The following is a 22,054-nucleotide window of genomic DNA, read 5'->3' on the forward strand; positions in this document are numbered from 1 at the left end:
AAGTTCTCTAAAGCCCCATTTCACATAAGCCAATTAGTGCACAACACATTTGAGTGCAGTAGAACTTACACACCTTTGGTGAGGATTAATGCACAGTACAGACAACCCCTGATGCTTGGAAATTTATTTCCTTTCCCTCACTGATGAAACCACCCACCAGCTTAGGTTTAAAGCAGCAAAGAGGAAAAAGTGTTTACTGTACATGAAATTTAGCAGAGGGAGATTCATATACTCTAAGGCTATAAGGGACTATTGGATAGGGCAGAAGCAGTAGATGTGATATAGCTCAATTTTAGTAAAGCTTTTGATGCTGTGTCACATGATCTTCTCATAAGTCAACTAGAGAAATATAACCTAGATGAACCTACAATATGGTGGATGCACAACTGGTTGGAAAACCATACTCAGAGTAGTTATCAATGGTTCACAGTCACGCTGCAAGAGCCTATCAAGAGAGGTCCTGCAGGGATCTATCCTGGGGCTGGTTCTATTCAATATCATCATAAATGATTTGGATAATGGCATAGAGAGTACACTTATAAAGTTTGCAGATGATAGCAAGCTGGGAGACATTGCAAGTGCTTTGGAGACAGAATTAGAATTCAAAATGATCTTGACAAACTGGAGACATGGTCCAAAGTAAAAAGGATGAAATTCAATAAGGACAAATGTAAAGAACTACACTTAGAAGGGAATAATCAATTGCACAAATAGAAATTGGGAAATGACTGCCTAGAAAGGAGTACTGCAGAAAGGAATCTGGGGGTCATAGTGGATCACAAACTAAATATGAGTCAACCATGTAATACTGTTGCAAAAAAAGCAAGTATCATTTTGGGATGTATTAATAGGAGCATTGTAGAAAGACAGGAGAAGTCATTCTTCCACTCTACTCAGCACCAACGAGACTTCAGTTGGAGTACTGTGTCCAGTTCTGGTCACCACACTTCAGGAAAGAAGTGGACAAAATGTAGAAAGTCCGGAGGAGAGCAACACAATGATTAAAGGTCTAGAAAAACATGAGAGGGGGAACATGATAACAGTCTTCAAGTATGTAAAAGGTTGTTATAAAGAGAAGGGTGATAAATCGTGTTCCTTATTCGCTAAGGACAGGAAAAGAAGTAATGGGCTTACATTGCAGCAAGGGAGATTTAGATTAGAGATTAGGAAAAACTTTGTAACTGTAAGGGTTGTTAAGCTCTGGAACAAATTGCCTAGGGAGGTTGTGGAATCTCCATCAGTGGAGGTTTTTAACAACAGGTTGAACAAACACCTGACAGGGATGGCCTAGATAATACTTGGTCCTGCCTCAGTGCAGGGGACTGGGTGACCTATTGAGATCCCTTCCAGTCATACATTTCTATGATTGTGATCGTCTAGTTTGACCTGCTATATAGCAGAGGCCATAGAATTTCCCCAAAATAATTCCTAGAGCATATCTTTTAGAAAAAACATACAATTTAAAAATGATCAGTAATGGAGAATTCAGTAGGACTCTTGGTGAAAAGATGTTAAAGGATCACCAGATAGAGGTGAATTGAGAATTGAATTGAGAAGTTGACTATCATTTGTCACACAACATTCAACAGACCACTTCGCAAACTTCAGATACAGGTACTTTCCATAGTTTGGTCCATGAGGTGGCTAATACTTATTCCTTCTCCTCTGACACCCTCTTTATATACTGCACTATTTGACCCCAGTCCTGAAAACACTTATGAGAGGTACTTAATTTTACACGACTAGCCTCATTGACTATGAGACTATTCATACGTAAACACTTGTAAGATCATAGTTCTAGTGATTAATATTTAAAGTTTCCCCAAAACATATAATTATAACATAGCAAAGATCAGCACATATTCAGAATAGCAGCAATTGGACATTTTCCTTTCTTTCGCTCATTCAATCAGATGCAATTTTATTAACATGCTGGAGGTTTACCATGTAGTACTTGGCCTGATGATTTCCCCCCCTTTTTTGACATAATATAATAGGAAAAGATGGTTACAGTCTTAAAAAAAAAGTACAATCTGCAAAACATATTGTTCTTTAAAATACTGTACATTTACACCAAAATGAACAACAATCACCTCTTCCTCAAGTCTGCCATCACGCAAGGTTGGTGGTATCCCTGGATGCTTTGCTGCCAGTAGTTCCATCAGGTTGTGTGTAGAATGAAGTCTCTTCACATAGAGAAAAGCAACAATTATCATGAAATACAATATACTGTATTATCTGGTATAGCAACAATGAAATCATTAGTGGAATCCCAGAACAAGACTACTTATGAGAATAATAATAAATATTTAATTTAAAGGTAGGGATTTCCTCTGTGAATCTTAGGCCTTGTCTACACTACGAGAGTACTTCGATTTTAGTTAATTCGACTATGTGGAATCGATATTACTAAGTCGAACGTGTGTGTCCACACTAAGGACAGTAATTCGACTTTGTGAGACTTTGTGAGTCCACACTAACGGGGCAAGCGTCGACATTGGAAGCGGTGCACTGTGGGCAGCTATCCCACAGTTCCCGCAGTCCCCCCCTGCCCATTGGAATTCTGGGTCGAGCCCCAAATGCCTTCTGGGTAAAAAAATGTGTCGAGGGTGCTTTTGGGCGCCTGTCGTCATCCGTCCGTCACTCAAGCCCTCCCTCCCTCCCTCCCTGAAAGCGCCGGCGGGAAATCAGTTCGCGCGCTTTTCTGATTACTGACAGCGCGGACGCCACAGCAGTGTGAGCATGGATCCCGCTGCGACCATCGCTGCAGTTGTGGCAGTTCTCAACGCCTCGCAGCTTCTCCTCCACCTGTACCAGAGGCAGCTGCAGATCAATCATGAGAGGAGGCTACGGCACTACCGTGACGGCATGAAGTCGGACACTAGCTCCGACCTCTCTGAGAACATGAGACCCAGCGCCCAGGACATCTCGCTGTCACTGGGTCTTGTTGATACTGTTGAACGGCGATTCTGGGCCCGTGAAACCAGCACGGAATGGTGGGACCGCATAGTGCTGCAGGTCTGGGATGAATCCCAGTGGCTGCGCAACTTTCGCATGCGGAAGGGGACTTTCCTCGAACTGTGTGAGTTGCTGTCCCCTGCCCTGAAGCGAAAGGACACCCGGATGCGGGCAGCCCTGACTGTCCAGAAGCGAGTGGCCATAGCCCTCTGGAAGCTCGCAACGCCAGACAGCTACCGGTCCGTCGCTAACCAGTTTGGCGTGGGCAAGTCTACCGTGGGGGTTGCTGTTATGCAAGTAGCCAGGGCAATCGTCAAGCTACTGCTATCTAAGGTAGTGACCCTGGGAAACGTGGAGCTCATCAGAGATGGCTTTGCCGAGATGGGATTCCCAAACTGCGGTGGGGCTATAGATGGGACTCACATCCCTATCCTGGCACCGGACCACCAGGCTAGCCAGTACATCAACCGGAAGGGCTACTTTTCCATGGTGCTGCAAGCACTGGTGGACCATCGGGGACGTTTTACCAATATCTACGTTGGATGGCCTGGCAAGGTTCATGACGCTAGGGTGTTCAGGAACTCTGGTCTGTGTAGACGGCTGCAGGAAGGTATTTACTTCCCGGACCACAAAGTAACTGTTGGGGATGTGGAGATGCCTACAGTCATCCTCGGGGACCCTGCATACCCGCTAATGCCCTGGCTCATGAAGCCCTACACTGGCGCACTGGACTCAGGGAAAGAACTATTCAACTACCGGCTCAGCAAGTGCAGAATGGTGGTGGAGTGTGCTTTTGGCCGTCTCAAGGGCAGATGGAGAAGCCTACTCACTCGCTGTGATCTCAGCGAGACCAATATCCCCATTGTGATAGCTGCTTGCTGTGTGCTCCACAATTTGTGTGAGAGCAAGGGGGAGACCTATATGTCGGGGTGGGAGGTTGAGGCAAATAGCCTGGCTTCTGATTACGTCCAGCCAGACAGCAGGGCGATTAGAAGATCACAGCGGGACGCACTGTGCATCAGGGAGGCTTTGAAAGCCAGGTTCCTGACTGAACAGGGTCTCCAGTGACTTTTTACTTTGTGGACAGAGATGCTGAACCTGCCCCCGTTTCTTTACCCAGTTACTGTTGACTATCCTTCCAAGTTACATACCCCCTTCCCCACCTTCCCAACAAATAAAATCTGTTCTGTTCTGTTAATGAAGAAGGTTCTCTTTTTTACTGTTTTCGCGGGAATGTTTTAAACCGGGGACGCAGACTGTGGCGGGGGGCGGGCTTACTGTTTTGATGCAAATGATGCTTCTAAAGTCCGGGAATGACAGGCTCCGCAGTGCTGCATTGGTTGTTTCAACGCAGCCTGCCAGCAGTCCTGGGCGGGACTGGATGTATGTGTCGGCCAAGTGACTTTCTGGCAGGGGGCGGAGGGTAACAGATCCCCTGCTGCGTGGCTCTGTGATCCAGGATAAGGACCGCGGCATAGGATCTCTAACTGCCCTCCCCCGACACAAAGTCACAGATCAATCCCCCTCGCACCCCAGAACAAGAAAACCGCCTCTCAGACTGACCAGGGTAACTGGTGACTGTGCTGTGTATGTGTCCTGATGCTGGACCTGCCCCCGCCTCTGTAGCCTGCTACAGGTGACTGTCCTGTCCAAGTAACAAACCCCTTCCCCCCCTTCAGACAGAATCCCCTCCAAAAGACACTCTCGGAAACAGTACTTAACAGAAACCGATGTTTTATTACGAACCGCACATGAAAAGGGGGGGGGGGGGAAGGAAACTTGGACATGGGCTAGTGTGAGATGGGTAGGAAAGGACTTTTCAAACTTTGTGGAACGAGAGCCTTCCAGTGCTGCAGCAGTGTGCAGGGGCCGACTGAAAGTTTTAACGGCCCTTGCCGCCCCTCCTTCTTTGTACTTTTGGTGAGGGGGGTGTGGGACTTGGTGGCGGGGGAGGGCGGTTAGAGATAGACAGCAGCAGTGCTCTGTCCTCCTGCCTCCGGTCTTGCAGAACATCCACTAGGCGCCGGAGCGTCTCCGTTTGCTCCCTCATTAGTCCAAGCAGGGTTTGAGTAGCCTGCTGGTCCTCCTGGCGCCACCTCTCCTCCCGTTCCATGACTGCTCTGTGCATTTGTGACAAGTTCTCCCTCCACTGTGTCGTCTGGGCTGCCTGCTCTCGTGAGCACTCCATAAGTTCATAAAACATGTCTTCACGAGTTTTTCTCTTCCTTCTTCTAATCTGCGCTAGCCTCTGGGAGTGTGATGCCAGGCTGGGTTGGGAGACAGTCGCAGATGTGTCTGTTGGAATGGGAAAAAGGGAGTAAATTCCTGAGACAGATAAATGAAGTTGCTAACAAAGAGCATAGTCTTTCTCTGTGAACAACACCATGCACTGCACCTTTCACATGCGCACTCAGGACAAGGTCGAATTTTCGGCCCTCGCCTTATGTGTCTGGGGTCCTGCAGTTGCGATCAGAGAAGCGTTGCAGGACACCTCTACTTCTGCTGCGGGAAAACATGGTAAGCCGTAGACTTGTGGCAGCTTAAACATGTAATAGTAGCACTGGGCTCCTTTCGCACTGAATGCAAGGCCACTCTCTGCTGGCAGCAATCAGGGAAGCATGAGCTCTGCCCCTGTCCCACCACCTCGCGGCTGTCCCCGGGAAAGATCCCTGTATGCTGCCCCTCTGCCGCCTCCACCGCGTGGCTGTAAAGCAGTCCAAATACTAACATTCCCCTCCCTAATTTAAAGCAGGGCGTCATGTGTGACATAACCCTCATGAGGATCTCGGAGACCGAGAGGGGAAGGATGCTGCGTGAATGCATGCAGAGGCCTGGGCCATATGCCGCCATGCTGTGCCGCGCACTGATCCCCGACTACCTCATGGACTCATGGCGTGGGAACGTGTGCTACCACGGGGGACCAAACAAGATTGCCCTGCCGTTGAACCTCGTGCGCATGCTGGAGCGGTACCTCCAGGAGAGCTATGCGGAGCTATCACAGGAGGACTGTCTGTCCATTCCCGGGCACATTGACCGCCTTTTCCTTTAAGTTGAGCATAACGGACTACAGAGTGGAGGGGCCGTGTTGTGGACTAATCATGAATATCCGGACAGTACTTGATTTTCTATACATAGTTAGTAGAAAAAAGTTTACTAAGCCAACTAAATCATGAACAACAAATTACTGATATAGTTATTATTCCTGTTTTGTTATTAATAAAAGTTTCTATGTTTAACTGAGTGACTGAAAAGCCCATTCTTAACAATATAAATATTCCACTTATGTTAAAATGAAATGTTTAGATGTTTAAAGCACTCACTGCTTGATCCTTCCCCTGATTCGGTGTCCGGGGTAAGGGCTGTGGACGGTTGGTAGGGGATCTCGGTAAGGGTGATGAAGAGCTCCTGGCTGTCGTTGAAATCAGCGGTGCAAGCGCTGTCGACTGCCTCGTCCTCCTCATCTCCTTCCTCATCTTCCCCGTCACCTAACATTTCCGAGGAGGAACCGGCCGTGGACAATATCCCATCCTCGGAGTCCACGGTCACTGGTGGGGTAGTGGTGGCGGCCGCACCTAGGATGGAATGCAGTGCCTCGTAGAAACGTGATGTGTGGGGCTGGGATCCGGAGCGTCGGTTTGCCTCTTTGGTTTTTTGGTAGCCTTGTCTCAGCTCCTTGATTTTCACGCGGCACTGCGTTGCATCCCGGCTGTATCCTCTCTCTGCCATGGCTTTAGAGATCTTCTCATAGATCTTTGCATTCCTTCTTTTGGAGCGCAGCTCTGAAAGCACGGACTCATCGCCCCACACAGCGATGAGATCCAAGACCTCCCGATCAGTCCATGCTGGGGCCCTCTTTCTATTAGATTGCACGGCCAACTCTGCTGGAGAGCTCTGCATCGTTGCTAGTGCTGCTGAGCTCTCCACGCTGTCCAAACAGAAAATGAGATTCAAAGTGGCCAGACAGGAAAAGGAATTCAAATTTTCCCGGGGCTTTTCCTGTGTGGCTGGTCAGAGCATCCGAGCTCAGACTGCTGTCCAGAGCGTCAACAGAGTGGTGCACTGTGGGATAGCTCCCGGAGCTATTACCGTCGATTTCCATCCACACCTAGCCTAATTCGATATTGCCATTTCGAATTTAGCGCTACTCCTCTCGTTTTCGAGGATTACAGAAGTCGAATTTAAAAGAGCTCTATTTCGAACTAAGTAGCTTCCTGGTGTGGACGGGTGCAGGGTTAATTCGATGTAACGGCGCTAAATTCGATATAAGCTCCTAGTGTAGACCAGGCCTTAAAGTACCTTATGAAGGTGGGTATTATTACCCCTGTTTACAGAGGGCAAAAATGAGACAACTAGGTTACCTGACTCCCCCAAGATCTCATAGCAAATCAGTGAGAAAGTCTAAAAAAGAACCCATGTCTTTTTGATTCTCTTGCTTTGTACTCTATATACTAGATCACAGCTGTTCTCCTTAAAGCCATCGTGAGATGCAAGGCATTTATCTTAAAATTTATTCTTTTATGATTTTTAAAAAATAAATATGGAAAGAAGTTGTTTATATGTCCCTAAAATAGACAAACTTCAGAAAAGTTGGAAAAAATTATAAACTCTGAGCAGCTTCTGCCATTTTACTTAAGTTACAGTAGTACAGTTTTGTTAACATCATTATTGTTATATCAAAGTCAGAGTTTAAGGCCACAAGGGACCATCAGATCATCTACTCTGACCTCCTTTGTAACACAGGCCACTAAATACCACCCAGTTACACCCACAACAAGCCCAGCAATCAGAATTAGACCAAAGTATTACAATCTTAAAGAGACTAAACTACTGTGTGTCACAAGAGGGACAAAGGTGCACCACTGCCCAAGGTCCCTGCAATGGCAGGGAATTGATTTAGTGAGATACACATTCACATAATATAAATATAGTTTCCTAAAGGGATACTGTCAATACTTTTTTATTCTCTTTCTTGTGTTGTAATGCTCTTAGAGGTATCATTTCTTGTGATATAACAATTTGACTTAGTTCCATTTATACTTCTCCAGGAACCATCACAGCTGCCTTTTGTCTATTTCTCTGTCTGTACTCTAGTACCACTGATGTTAGCAGTGATATGCAAGACTCCAACATTACAGCTTGTTAAATTCTATTGTAGACCAGCAAGCGGAGCTCACATTGTTTTTTTGGTGCATCACTAAAAATTAGAGGCAAGGCTTTATAAAAAAAGTTTGTTACACTATGGTGGCTTTAAACAAGAAATCTGTAGTTCAGTGGACTTTTCTCATAGATCACAACGTTTAGAGCAGTGGTTTTTAAACTTTTTTTCTGGGGACCCAATTGAAGAAAATTGTTGATGCCTGCGACCCAATGGAGCTGGGGATGAGGGGCTTGGGATGTGGGATGGGCTCAGGGCTGGGGCAGAGGGTAGGAGTGAGGGGTTCAGGGTGTGGGAGGGGGCTCTGGGCTGGTGCAGGGGCTTGGGGTGCGGGAGGAGGTCAGGGTTCTGGGCTGGTGGTGCAGGCTCTGGAGTGGGGCCGGGGATGAGGGGTTTGGGGTGCAGGAAGGGGCTCCAGGTTTGGGCGGGGCTCAGGGCTGGAGCAGGGGATCGGGGTCGGGGCACGGGGTTACCTCAGGTGGCTCCTGGTAGGTGGCGCAGCAGGGGTGCTAAGGCAGGCTTCCTGCCTGTCCTGGCACCACGGACCGCGCTGTGTCCTGGAAGTGGCCAGCAGCAGGTCCAGCTCCTAGGCGGAGGTGTGCAAGCGGCTCCATGCGGCTCTCGCCCACAGGGACCACCCTCCCCCCCCGCAGCGGAGCCATTGCTCAGGGCAGGGGCAGAGCACGGAGCCCCATGGCCCCCCCTGCCTAGGAGCCAGACCTGCTGCTGGCCGCTTCCGGAGCACAGCGCGGTGTCAGAACAGGTAGAAGCTAGCCTGCCTTAACCGGGCAGCACTGCCGACGGGACTGACCAGAGCCACCACGACCCAGTGCCTTACATTCCGCGACTCAGTACTGGGTCCCGACCCGCAGTTTGAACACCACTGGTTTAGAGTATGTTATATTTGAAGACAGAACAAGTTAACAGTGTCCCTTTGGCAAGCCCCTATGAGAAATAGCTGCATAAGAAATTTAACTGAACAGTCAAGTATATGTTGACATGTTTATTTAAAAAATGCATGTGAACTTAAATGCATACTCACTTGCAGCGAATCTGTTTTGAGCTTTTCTTTGTGCTCTTCAGAGGAACGCAACACCTCTCTGTACAGGTCTGCTGCCAATGCATATTCATCTGAAGAATTCAAATCCACTTAGAACCAACACAACATGATTTCTATTTCCAAATGGCCACAAATGGCCATTATCTCTAACATATGTAAGATGCCTTCAGAGGGACCGTCTACTATTTACTTGCTGGTTTTTTGGTTGTTGTAAATTGCCTATTTTAAAACACCAATTGAAGAAGAATGTTTTACCCAACATAGTGGAGTTCTACTCTGAAAAGTAAGTCTATAAGAATGGCATTGTGGGGTACCATGTTTGTTGTTTCTCAATGACTTCCAGAGCAAACAGTCTGTTTCCAAGTTAAACATGATTTTTGCAATTGTCAGACCTGCAAACACATGATGGTTTCAGAGTCAAGCAGAATTCTGCATGTTATATTTTCAAACTTCAAATTCAGCCTTAATGCAAACCCATCGATTACAACACCCACTGTACTGGTGCAACTGAATGCAGAATTTGCCAGTTCATGACTATGAATCGCCACTATCAATAACAATGAATAGTCACCGGGGCAGGGAAAGAATCAGAATGATTCTATAGTTGGTGGTTAGGACACTCACCAAGGAAGTGGGAGACTCAGTTTCAATGGCTCTGTTCCAATGGCTATTTAATTATTTATAAAAAGTGGAACAGGTTCAACAGGAGAGATTGAGAAAAACACATACCACAATGTCCCATAGCCTAATGGCTAGAGCACTCTCCTGCAATATGGAAGACCCATGTTCAAACCCCTTCTCCACATAGAAGTAGAAGGAGGAATTTCAACTCATGTTTCCCGCATCCCAGATGCGTTCCCTAACCACGGGGCAAAAGGTTTTAAAAGGAAGCCACCTCCTACTACAACTTCTCCACATTCTCCCCACTGACCTTTTTGTGAATCTAGTCCTCTGCTTTTGTCAAAATGCCCTCAGTCACAATGTTTTATTTTGACCCTCTAAATTATTTTGATTTACCAAAAAATTTCATTTTTGGTTTTCAGAATTGCCACCAAACCAAAAAATCCATTATTTACCCTCTCTTGTGCCATTTTCACAATCACTTTTCAGAGTGCAATTATAGTTTAAGAGGCCATGTGCACCTTGAGGAAGAAATTAACTGATATTTACTTGAAGCTATATTTGTAAATCATAAAAACACAATTATGTATGCTTTCTTCGACTCCAACAATAAACAGAAGATAGGTAACCAAATTAATAGTCTGGGGAAACTTTTGAAGGAGTGTGGTAGTCCATGGGACATAAAAATGTAAGGGTGGACAGTAAGATAATGGTGAAAGCCCTTTTCTAGTTCCAAATATCTTGAAAAGTGGTAGCAATTTACAGGATGGGGAAGTTGTCTAGTACAGTGGTTCTCAACCAGGGGTACACGTACCTCTGGGGGTATGCAGAGGTCTTCCAGGGGGTACATCAACTCATCTAGATATTTGCCTAGTTTTACAACAGGCAACATAAACACTTGTGTAGTCAGTATAAACTAAAATTTCATACAGACAATTATTTGTTTATACTGCTCTATATTTTATACACTGAAATGTAAGTACAATATTTATATTCCAGTTGATTTATTTTATAATTATATGGTAAAAATGAGAAAGTACGCAATTTTTCAGTGTGCAGAGACAATTTTGTATTTTTATATCTGATTTTGAAAGCAAGTAGTTTTTAAATGAGATGAAACTTGGGGGTACACAAGACAAATCAGATTCCTGAAAGGGATACAGTAGTCTGGAAAGGTTGAGAGCCGCTAGCCTAGTAAAAGCTTTATTGGAAGAAGAAAAGGTAAACTGAAGAGACTGTTGAAGTTAATGCAGCTTAACTAAAAATGACATTATGTGATTTGATTTATCTGAACTACTAGGTGTTACAAAACATAGTACACTTCACTTCACTACACACTTCAGAGTTCACTGGTAATTATCAGGACAACATCCGATTAATAGATGCAAGTGGGAAGGAACTGAACAAAATTTATACTTATCCTTATATATTTATTCATACAAGATTGTTTTAAAAATGAGTACTAATACTATAACTAAGGGGGTGGGGAGGTAATTCCATGCAACTCATTAGTTTTAACAAGGATCACTTGGCAAAAAAAATAAACCAGCTGTACTTTTGCTATGAACATTTAGAACTAAGCATCCAAGTAAATTATGCTACTTGGTAACAGATTCACACAATTATTTCTCCTTGCTTCATTTTTCAGATTTCTGATTAGAACTCACAGAACCCCCACACTGATTCAACTGGAATCTACACTACCATTTATATGCTAATATTCCTTCAACTAAACAGTATTTGCAATGGCAACAACATAATGACTTCTTGTATTTCTTACATTCTCTGTGTACACAGCAATTGCTCCAGACTTGGGGGCGGAAAGTGCTGTCATCACTGTTACCAAATTGGTTATCTTTTGTACCTTCAACTTCAAATGGCAGTATCAATCCTTGCTATTGATGCCATTAAAATCTATTACCACTTACAAACAATGTTGCAAAAGCATCCATATGTTATATGATATTGAAAGTGAAATGCAATTTCACTTTGTGTGTTATTGAGGCTTTTTGTGTCTCATTTTACTAAAATGTTTAAAATACTATATAATGTCATAATATTCTAGGGAAGAAGCCAAAGATTTCACTGACCATTAGATTAAAGAAGCAAAGTTTAGTGACTAGAATGAATGTGCAAAGGACAAAAAATGTTTCTGATAAATTAGAGCACCACACATACTTCCACTCTTGCCACTCTTTGCTAGTTACATGTTTGCAGTTCTATTACCTGCACAAAAGCTTTGATGTAGCTGTCACAGTTCCAGAGGTAGCTGCATCTCTGACCCAGTCTCTCACCCCTCTTAGATCTCTGGCCTCTAGCCCAGTGGTCTCCAAACTTTTTTGATCGCGCACCCCTATCAGTAAAGAGCACGCACCCCCTGCCGCGCCGAAGAAAAAAAAAAAAAAGCCGCTCAGACTCCCGACCAAACTGCTCTAGCCATCACCCTTCTCAGGAGAGTCCTGTGACACTCTCTCTAGGCTTCAGAGTAGCAGCCGTGTTAGTCTGTATCCGCAAAAAGAACAGGAGTACTTGTGGCACCTTAGAGACTAACAAATTTATTAGAGCATAAGCTTTCGTGGGCTACAACCCACTTCTTCGGATGCATATAGAGTGAAACATATATTGAGGAGATATATATACACACATACAGAGAGCATGAACAGGTGGGAGTTGTCTTACCAACTCTGAGAGGCCAATTAAGTAAGAGAAAAAAAACTTTTGAAGTGATAATCAAGATAGCTCAGTACTGGGAATGGCTGAGCCATTACAAACATTGAATCTATCTCCCCTTGTAAGTATTTTCACACTTGCTTCTTATCAAACTGTCTGTACTGAGCTATCTTGATTATCACTTCAAAAGTTTTTTTTCTCTTACTTAACTGGCCTCTCAGAGTTGGTAAGACAACTCCCACCTGTTCATGCTCTCTGTATGTGTGTATATATATCTCCTCAATATATGTTTCACTCTATATGCATCCGAAGAAGTGGGTTGTAGCCCACGAAAGCTTATGCTCTAATAAATTTGTTAGTCTCTAAGGTGCCACAAGTACTCCTGTTCTCTCTAGGCTGGGTATTTAGGCACCGATCTTCCCTGAAATTCATTCTGATCACCTCAGCAAGTCTGACTTTAGTTCAGCACTTATGGTCCTATTCTTTCAGGGGCAATGACAGGGTTAACCTGTGACCAGCCAGCCTTCATAAAGGAAAGCACTATTTATTCACAACTAAAGCATTATAGAGAAAACATCTCAAACAATAAACAACTTATATGAAGTCTTAGCTTGTCACCCATCTTCCACATGGAGACCCTGGCAGGTACTATCACAGGGCCTGTCCCTCTGGCTCACAGTCTCATGTCCATTCTTGGATCAGGAGAGTGTGACCTCTCTCCCTACTTCAAGGTTGTCAGTTTACTGGCAAACAAAGAACCCAAAACAATATATTCTTGAACCAGATCAAACCAGTTTATGCAATTTTCCACCGGGGTGAGGCTTCTCCAGACTGGTTATCTGCCTAGGGATTTGCATTAGTCACCATCTAGTGATTAGTATCAGGGGGTAGCCGTGTTAGTCTGTATCTACAAAAACAACAAGGAGTCTGGTGGCACCTTAAAGACTAACAGATTTATTTGGGCATAAGCTTTCGTGGGTAAAAACCTCACTTCTTCGGTGCATCCGAAGAAGTGAGGTTTTTACCCACGAAAGCTTATGCCCAAATAAATCTGCTAGTCTTTAAGGTGCCACCAGACTCCTTGTTGTTTTCATCTAGTGATTTTAATTCTTCCAGGAAACCCTTTAGTTCCCACATGAAGCCAGAATATAATCCCTACCCCAGAAAGATACACATAACTTTTACAAAGTTGATACAAGAATCTTTGGATATTCCAAGTGTCCATTGTATCTGTCACAGTAGCCACTGTCATAGCCCTAACAAAAGTGAGAAAATAATGGCCCTAATTCACCTCATCTGCACCAGTTTTACACTAGTGCAACTCAATGGACTTCAATGGAGTTACAGTTGAATTACACCAGTGTGATAGCAGAATCAAGCTAGATTTGTTGCTTTTATCCTCTCTTGATTAGACCTTAAAAAGTGAACATAGAAAAAGTGTTACGGGATTAAAAAAATTGGAAGTGCTGTGATGTAGCTCCCAATATACTGCACCTCTTTCTTCCCTGTCAGTCCAGAGAAATGTGTTGGCACTGCAGATGCTGCCTGTATGATGTTCCAGTTTTTTGTGACCGCATATGCACTTTTCCCTGAAATCAATGGACCTGCCATTTTGCTATGATGATAGCTAACCTCATGACTCGCCCATCAGACAGCGTGAAGTAACATACTGTAGCAATCTGCTTTTACCTTTAATTATATGGATACCAGCTAAACCATTGAGAGCACACACCAGTTGTCGATGGGCTTCCTCACATTCGGTTCGACATTTCTTCTGCAGTGAAGTCAGTAGCTCCTCCATGGTCATGGTGCTGAAATAAAGATCTAATGGATCAAATTTGAAAGAAAAACAGACACTACACTTGCATGAAAGGTCATATTATGCATGGCAGGTATATCATGCAAACATATGTTTGCCACATGATAAATATTCTCAAGGACAATAGAGTGACATGATTTAGTTTTAGCAGTCACTCTTTCAGCTGCAGCGTCTGCACACATCTAGTGCCCCAATCACTAATCTAACTGAGGGTATATGTCAAGAGAATAGGAATGAACTCCCCCACGCTGTGGAGAGTTGGGAAAAGCAGACCTGTCAGAACTCCACTGTCAGGAATTTCTCCCATTCCTTCATTCAGAGCCACTATGTCCAAGTCTCTACACTTCAACAATACAGCACCATTCCTCCAGAGACAAGGAAATAAAGGCCATTCTTGTAGAGAAAGAGCTATACAATCCATTTTTAAAAGCACCTTCCCTCAGGGACCAATTCATTACTTCAGCAACATGACAGCTCCACCAGACTCTCAGGGGCCTGAGAGTATGTATTGCGGTAAAGAGATGTTTCCACATTGTAATAGGTCTTTCTGCTTTTACTTTAATTATTATTATTTGTATTGCTGATACACATAAGGGCCAACTGAAAAAGGGATCCCATTGTGTTAGGGGTTGTACAAATGAAGAATAAGCAACAATTCATGAGCAAATCTAAATAGACAAAACAAAGTACAGGGGAAAGGAGATATAACAATACAAGCGAGTGAACAGAGTGATGGTTGGCAAATGACACATTAGTTACACTATGTTTTCCTTCCTTTAACTTTTTTTAATTCTCTGAGTGGGGTTTAGTTAGCAGGAGATTAGCTAAATAGAAAGAAAAAGGGAAGGAGAGGGGTGAAAGGGAAAGGGCAGGGGAGAAGAAAGAGGGAGGGAAGAATGAAGGGAGCATGGAGGGCCGCTGGAGTCAGGCTGAAATGAAGAGTTTGGGCAGGAGGATGTTGAACCAGACAAGCAATCAGCATGAGAAGAGAATGACCAGAGTAAAAACGGTAGAAATCAGCCACATCACATTAGTGTCCAACAGTCCCTGCTAGGCTGCTTCTGTCCCTTAACCTGCCAGCTTGAGATTCTGGTTCCAGGGCTGGCTCCTCCCTGGAATTTCTTGGCTTGGGGATGAAGGGGTATTGTATTGTTCCTCATGTCCTGTACATCCCCTGCACAGTCTGGATCCAGGATGTGAAGGCAGGGAGAGGCCGCATTGGCTGGGCCCCATCTTCCCCTACCAGTAATACTGCAGTACCTACTAAGGCAGGGGTAGCCAACAGGGGGACCACAGGCCAAATCCAGACCGCCAGATGCTTTTGAACAGATGTGAAATATTTTTATTTACTTAGTATCATCATTACTGCATTTTTTTTTCTTCTTCTCTGGAGTCTGGACCTTGACTATATCTTGACCAAGAAATTAGGACCTTGACAAAAAGTAATTGACTACCCCATACTAAGGTTTCCCCTTACCTTTGCTCCTGCTATCTAAAGTTTCAATGTTCCTGCTGCCATTCCAGTGTGGGAGATGGAGGTGCTATTGATTTAAAACTGCAATTTATACTGAGCTACATTTCTGGCTGTACTGGCAAATATGCAATGCATCTGCTGCTCATATTCTGCTTAGCTCTAGCCAGTGCTATTAATCTTTCATTTTCATAAGCATGGAGAGCAAAAGAAATTTCTAAAAGCAAAACAAAAATAGCACATAGTTTCATAATTTGTAAGGTCTGATCTACACTAGAAAATTAGGTTGGTTTAACTATGTTGGTCGGGTTTTGAAAAATCTACACCCCTAAGCTGCGTAGTTAAGCCAACCCAAGTCCCCATGTAGACAGGGCTAGATCAACAAAAGAATTCTGCCATCAACCTAGCTACTACCTCTCAGGGAGGTGGATTACCTACTCCGACAGGTAGCATCTACACTGAAGCGCTACAGCTGTGCTGCTGTAGCATTTTAAGTATAGACAAGCCCTTAATTCATTTACTTTGAACAATCTGAGACTAATAATCAATTTCAAGAGAAGTTCCTGATTCAGTTTAAATTCTAGGAAAACCTAAAAGGTATCCTGTTTAGGAATGGCTAGACAGCCTTACTCACTGCCTTTACCAGATAATGATAAAATTAACACTCTCATAGAACACACTCCAGGCGTCAGTTTCCTTGTTTCAATCCAATTCTCCTATTCACCACAATACTGGGCCTTGAATTCTTGTTTATTCACATGCAAATAAAGGAAGCCATAAGCGAAATCTTCTGCATGTTCTGGGAATGGTCCATTGCTACAGACAGGACTTGTTCACAAGAAAATATATAAACAGTGTCTCCAAACTGCCTTTTCTTACAATGTGTTTACTGGGGGTTCATCTTTTATTGCTAATCCTCCACTGCAATTGCTATGCTGCTGTCACTCATCAACATTCCACTGAAATCAATGCAGTGCTAGGATATTCCTGGTGCATTCAGCAGCACGGCTTGTATGCTGCCCGTGTACATCATTGGAATGTTTGGCAGTACTCAAACAGTAATGTGCTATGGATTGGTGGGAATACTGGTATTTCCCATGTTCCACCCATGCTTCCAGAGTTTTAAAACTATCAGGCAGGAAAGTCCTACAACAGATTGTGCTGTTGTGCAGTAGCTACAGCAGCAGACAGGCATAATTCTACACTGAAGGTGCCCTGCCAGGAGAGAGGAGGAGGAGGAACTAAGGACACAGAGGGATAGACACACAGGAAAGGCGTGAAGAGAGCACAGAGGAACAAAGGAAAAAGTGGTTGAAAATAGAAGAAATACATTCACATTAAGGGACAAACTTGATTCTTTCCTGCCTGTGGCAGCAAGAGCTTAAAAAAAAATGCAGAAAAGACAGTGCTCTCAGTCCCTGGCATAGGATTATGCACCTATACCTTGCTCTCTAGCAACCCACTGTTGCTAGCCAAAGAGCAGCACTCACTTGCTCAAAAGGAGCAGTATTAAACTATTTTTGGCTAAAGACAGGGCTGGTGCAGTGATGGCCTTCTGGGGTGCATGTGAGGGGAAGGGAAGATCTTTACAAGTGTGCACACAAAAGTATGCAAACAGATTTTGAAAGTCTAGCCCTAAATTTATTTTAAAACACAAAAGTTCTTTGTTAATAACAGTTTATTTAAAACAATGTTTTAAACAAACCTATATTGTGCTGTTTATTCACTTTGTGAATAACTCTTCTTATAGACAATGAATCCTGCAGGCTAAATAGGCTCACTTGTTTTTTCCTAGTCAGTTTCATTTTTCAAGTTCTCATGCTCTAGTGCAATGTTTATCAGCAAACAGGGAAGACAAAAAATAAATTCCACTGAATTTAGGATCTCAGTTTTGTATCCAATCATAAATATGGTAACTCCACCAGCACAGTGCCCCTCTTCATCATAGTAAAAGGTCAGTCCCTGGAAGAGTGCCAAATACAGAACAATCAAAATCACTTTCTCAGGCACCTAGGAATTACTAGGAATAATAACCTTATTACACCCTTCTCAGCTTCTGACATCAGATAAGATCATGCCTGATTCAGCATAGCTGCAAGTGGCTCAACTAGCAGGTATAATTTTTGACTTACTGTAACAACATTGGCCCCTGATCCTGTACCATTAAATTCAATGGGAGCTTTGCCATTGATTTCAATGAGTGTAGGATCAAGCCCTCAGCACCCAATTTAAGCAGTGGTAAAATTCACCTTTTCTGCAATGGCAAGAATTCCCCACGAACAGCTTGTGGATGACAGCAGGCCTGCCTCAGCCGCAGCAAAGGGTACAGAATAGAAGTGACCGTCCTCCTGTCCAAGCTGCTAAGTTTAAGAGTCCAATCAGAAATCTTCCTGAGTTTTGCTAGCGCATCTTGGCAGCACACTTCATGCTGACGATGATAAAAGTGTCTCTCCACAGGAGAAAAGTGAAGCCAGTGTACATCTTCTGTCTGAGGGGGAATCTGAATCTGCAAAGTAAAATAAAATAAAATAAATAAATAAAATGTTTTTGGTGAAAGTGCTATTTACATACAATTTTTTTAAAGTCCATATTTACTTGATCAATCACGTCCTTCTTTGCTGATCTCCACATTATGTTGGCAATTAGATTGTAGAGAGGCTGAGGGTTTTTCCTACAGTAAGGTCGATACAGAAGCTGATCCCACCAATGTTTGACCCAGTAAGGATCAACTCCAAGAAAAAGCACTAAGCCATATAGATCTGATAAAAGAAGAATATTACTTTACTGTATGCTATTTTAGAACGCCACACCAAAAAAAAATTTCTACAGTAATGTCACCAGGTTTGAAATACCTAAGTGCTTAAATCACACAAGCAGACTCAGTTCATCGCCCTTCTGCAGAAAACAGATGAAGCTCCATGCAGTTTACTGTGTGCTGTGGTCTTTCAGCTGAGACCTTAAATATCAAGGTCCTGTCTGTTCTGTATAACTTTAAAGATCATATGACACTTTCCATAGGAGTTAAGAGTTTTCCCTAGGATCTTGTTTAAAAAATAATAATAATACTGCTCTCCATCATTATTTTGTAACCTGCAATGCACAATTGCTTACTGCCTACCACCCCAGCAGTGGCTGTAATTCAGTAGAGTTTCATTCCCTCAATAGCATCTTAATATTATGACAAAGGAAATCAGTTAAGTCTTACAATCTATAAGCATTCTTCTCTAGGAATATAAAATATCTACTGCAGGAATCTAGGATAGGAATATCAAAATTGGCAAGTTTAGTTGTCTCTCCTGGAGCCCCAATACATCTGGGGGAAAAAAACCACACAAAGCTTACCTTCTAATCCTCGCTGTACAGGAGTGCCACTGACACACCAGCGATTGATTCCACTCAAACGGAGTGCCATTTCTGCAGCCTAATGAGAGAAGACAGGAATAGCAATAAGTAGAAATACATGAAAAGACCTCAAGAACCAAGAAAAAGCTCACTCACTCACTCTGAAGAACCATGACTATGTGTCAGCTTTGCAAAACACTACTCACCAGATATGCCAAACCTGTGAAAATTGGGCTTGTTTTTGGCTTAATTGGCTTGTGAACTGCTTGTTGGCTAGTTTTGGGCTTGTAGCTTGTTGATTCTTTTTTTGATCAGCTCTTGGCATGCAGAGGCAAGGGGGGGCAAGCAGGGGCATGGGGGGGAAAGAGAGTCAGGGTGCACAGTGGGCCCACCACAGTCTCAGACTGCACACCGGGGGGGATCTAGTCACAATAGAGTGTTGGGGTTCTTATGGATTGGCTTGTTTGGGCCTTGTTTTGAAATGGGATTAGCTTGATTTTTGGCTTATTGTGAAAGTCGGTGTGCTTATTTACCGCCTGAAAGTTGGCAACTGTGCTACTCACCTAAGTTGCCTGTGGAGAGCAGTATTTTTGATTGACAGGTAAGAGACAGATAGTTTTTTCATTAACATAATAATAAAGGATGGGCAAGAAGATAGTGTGCCTGGGCTGATGAAGAGAAACATCAGGGTCATTAGTACAGTAAGAGAACTTAGTAACTTTGATTCCACAAACACAGATTTCCCTACATGTGTGGCAACTACAGCATCTGCTTACATGTAAAAGAAAGGAACTGATCCAGAGCAACAGGTCTCAGATTGCTACCTCTAATACCCTTGCATGTTCCAGAGAGAGTTTGCTGTAAATATGGTCCTGGCTCTCCTCGTTTCTAGCTGTAACTCCCATTAAAAGACAGCTAAAATTACATTAAATACTTCCCTGACATTACTTTTACATGTAAGCAATTGATGTATTTGCTATATGGATGTTAAATAATAATTTGGGGGAGTGGAAGTGATACACACTTATTAAGACATTCACTCTATGGAAGAGTGAGAACTCCTGTACTACAGAAAACTGATATAAAGCAGAACTGATACACCTGTGTTTGTCTCCCCACACATGCACGCGCGCGCGCGCACACACACACACACACACACAATGGAAGGGCTCTAGTATGTATATATAGCAGATTCATTATGTTTTTATTTATTTTAAAAACAAATGGATCACTTGACAGCTGATGAGCTCTATCACAGATCTATTCAAACTGGATGAAGTGTTTACAACAAGGAAGTAAGTTAACTGGGTGTGTGTAATACACATAAATCAAGGGATAAATTGTTATGTGAGTAGGATTTTCTGTTAGCATTTTTATCTCCCTAACTTAGGCAAACGCTAACTAAAATAATCTACCTCTGCAAACTGCTAGGATGAGCCTGAAGAGCTTCTCGAGTCATTGCTGACTGTTTTATAGTTTCTAGATCTAACGGACATATTAGTGCCTGTAAACCATGTCACTGAACAGGCTAGTGCGTTCTTTGAAACTGTCAAACACTGTATACAACATGATGACCTAGTTCTTTAAACTGTTGGTATAAATAATGTTAAATACTTTTTGAGCTAGATACACATCATAGCCTGCCAAAACTCCAACGGGGAACCATTTAATAGTAAATATCTCCAAGAGGAAGCAAACCATTAGTCACTTCTGAAGAACAGATTACAAGGACAAGTTTATGTTTAATACACGTTAAGAGTCAAGAAGCAGCTTTATCTTATTTTTTTCTTTAAGTTACAATAATCTTGTCAAACTTTTTCAACACAGGCATGCTCAGGAGACTTCCTCACCTTTGCAGTGGTGCATTCAACCATCTGTGCTTCATCTAGGCAGATCCTCCACCACTCTACTGCTACTAAGGGACTTGGGATGGCCATATACCGCTTCTGGTTCCTGAAACGGCGCCCATCTTCACTGTTACTATGAGGGATGTCCACGTAGTTCAGCTCAGTGCGAAGGACATCGTAAGTGGTGATGACTACCTCCTGCTCTGCTAACATGTGAGGCTGCAAGAAGCCATGTTTCTTCACACCTTGATACACCTACACACATTTATATATACAAACATGAGAGCAAAGACTGAAGATAAGAAATACTTCATAATGAAGTGTTAGAGCTCTTTATAGTTTTACAGAACACACACTTAAAATGTTCTTTCCATAATGTAGTGTTAGCTCATAAAAAATGGCTACTAACCTTTTCGTAACTGTTGTTCCTCAAAATGCGTTGCACATGTCCATTCCACATGAGGTGTGCATGCATCACACTCACAGTTGCCGGGGAATTTTTTCCTTCAGTGGTATCTTTCAGGACAGCTCTAGCATCCTTTGGTGCTGCACGCTTATGCACCGATATAAGGGGCCCGGCTGGCTCTGCACCCTCTCAGTTCCTTCTTACTGGCTAACTCCGACAGAGGGGCAGGAGAGTGGGTCATGGAATGGACATGAGCAACACATTTAGAAGATCAGCAGCTACGGAAAAGTTAGTACCCTTTTTTTCCATTGAGTACTTGCTCAAGTCCATTTCACGTTAGGTGACTCCCAAGTGGAACCTTAGGAAGTGGGCTTGGAGTTCATAGACATGCGGATTGCAACACTGCTCTACCAAACCCAGCATCATCTCTAGCCTGCTGTGTGATGGCATAGTGGGATGAAAAGGTATGCACCAATGACCAAGTCGCCACTCTACAAATATCCTGGATTGGGACCTGGGCCAGAACCACCACTGAGGAAGCTTGAGCTCTCATCAAGTAGGCAGTCAAGATGGCAGGAGGTGGAGCACCCGCCTGCTCATAGCACATGTGAATGCAGGAAGTGATCCAGGATGAAATTCTTTGGGCTGAAATTGTAAGCCTTTCATCCTGTCTGCTATTGCCAGGAAGAGCTGCGTGGACTTACA

The 22,054-nt window shown here is 43.5% G+C and overlaps 1 protein-coding gene across 1 annotated transcript in view; it reads right to left on the reverse strand.

Annotated features, from left to right (window-relative positions):
• Window positions 1–22,054, reverse strand: part of SHPRH (SNF2 histone linker PHD RING helicase) — a 138,714-nt gene that overhangs the window by 61,839 nt on the left and 54,821 nt on the right. The window contains exons 10-16 of the mRNA XM_065400525.1: window positions 20,947–21,198; window positions 19,097–19,175; window positions 18,350–18,513; window positions 18,004–18,260; window positions 14,154–14,275; window positions 9,156–9,244; window positions 2,094–2,186 (exon numbers count right to left, since the gene is read on the reverse strand). Coding sequence (XP_065256597.1) covers window positions 2,094–2,186; window positions 9,156–9,244; window positions 14,154–14,275; window positions 18,004–18,260; window positions 18,350–18,513; window positions 19,097–19,175; window positions 20,947–21,198 — 1,056 coding nt within the window. The remainder of the gene's footprint in view (window positions 1–2,093; window positions 2,187–9,155; window positions 9,245–14,153; window positions 14,276–18,003; window positions 18,261–18,349; window positions 18,514–19,096; window positions 19,176–20,946; window positions 21,199–22,054) is intronic.

The sequence above is a fragment of the Emys orbicularis genome, chromosome 3, assembly GCF_028017835.1.
Source record: "Emys orbicularis isolate rEmyOrb1 chromosome 3, rEmyOrb1.hap1, whole genome shotgun sequence".
NCBI lineage: Eukaryota > Metazoa > Chordata > Testudines > Emydidae > Emys > Emys orbicularis.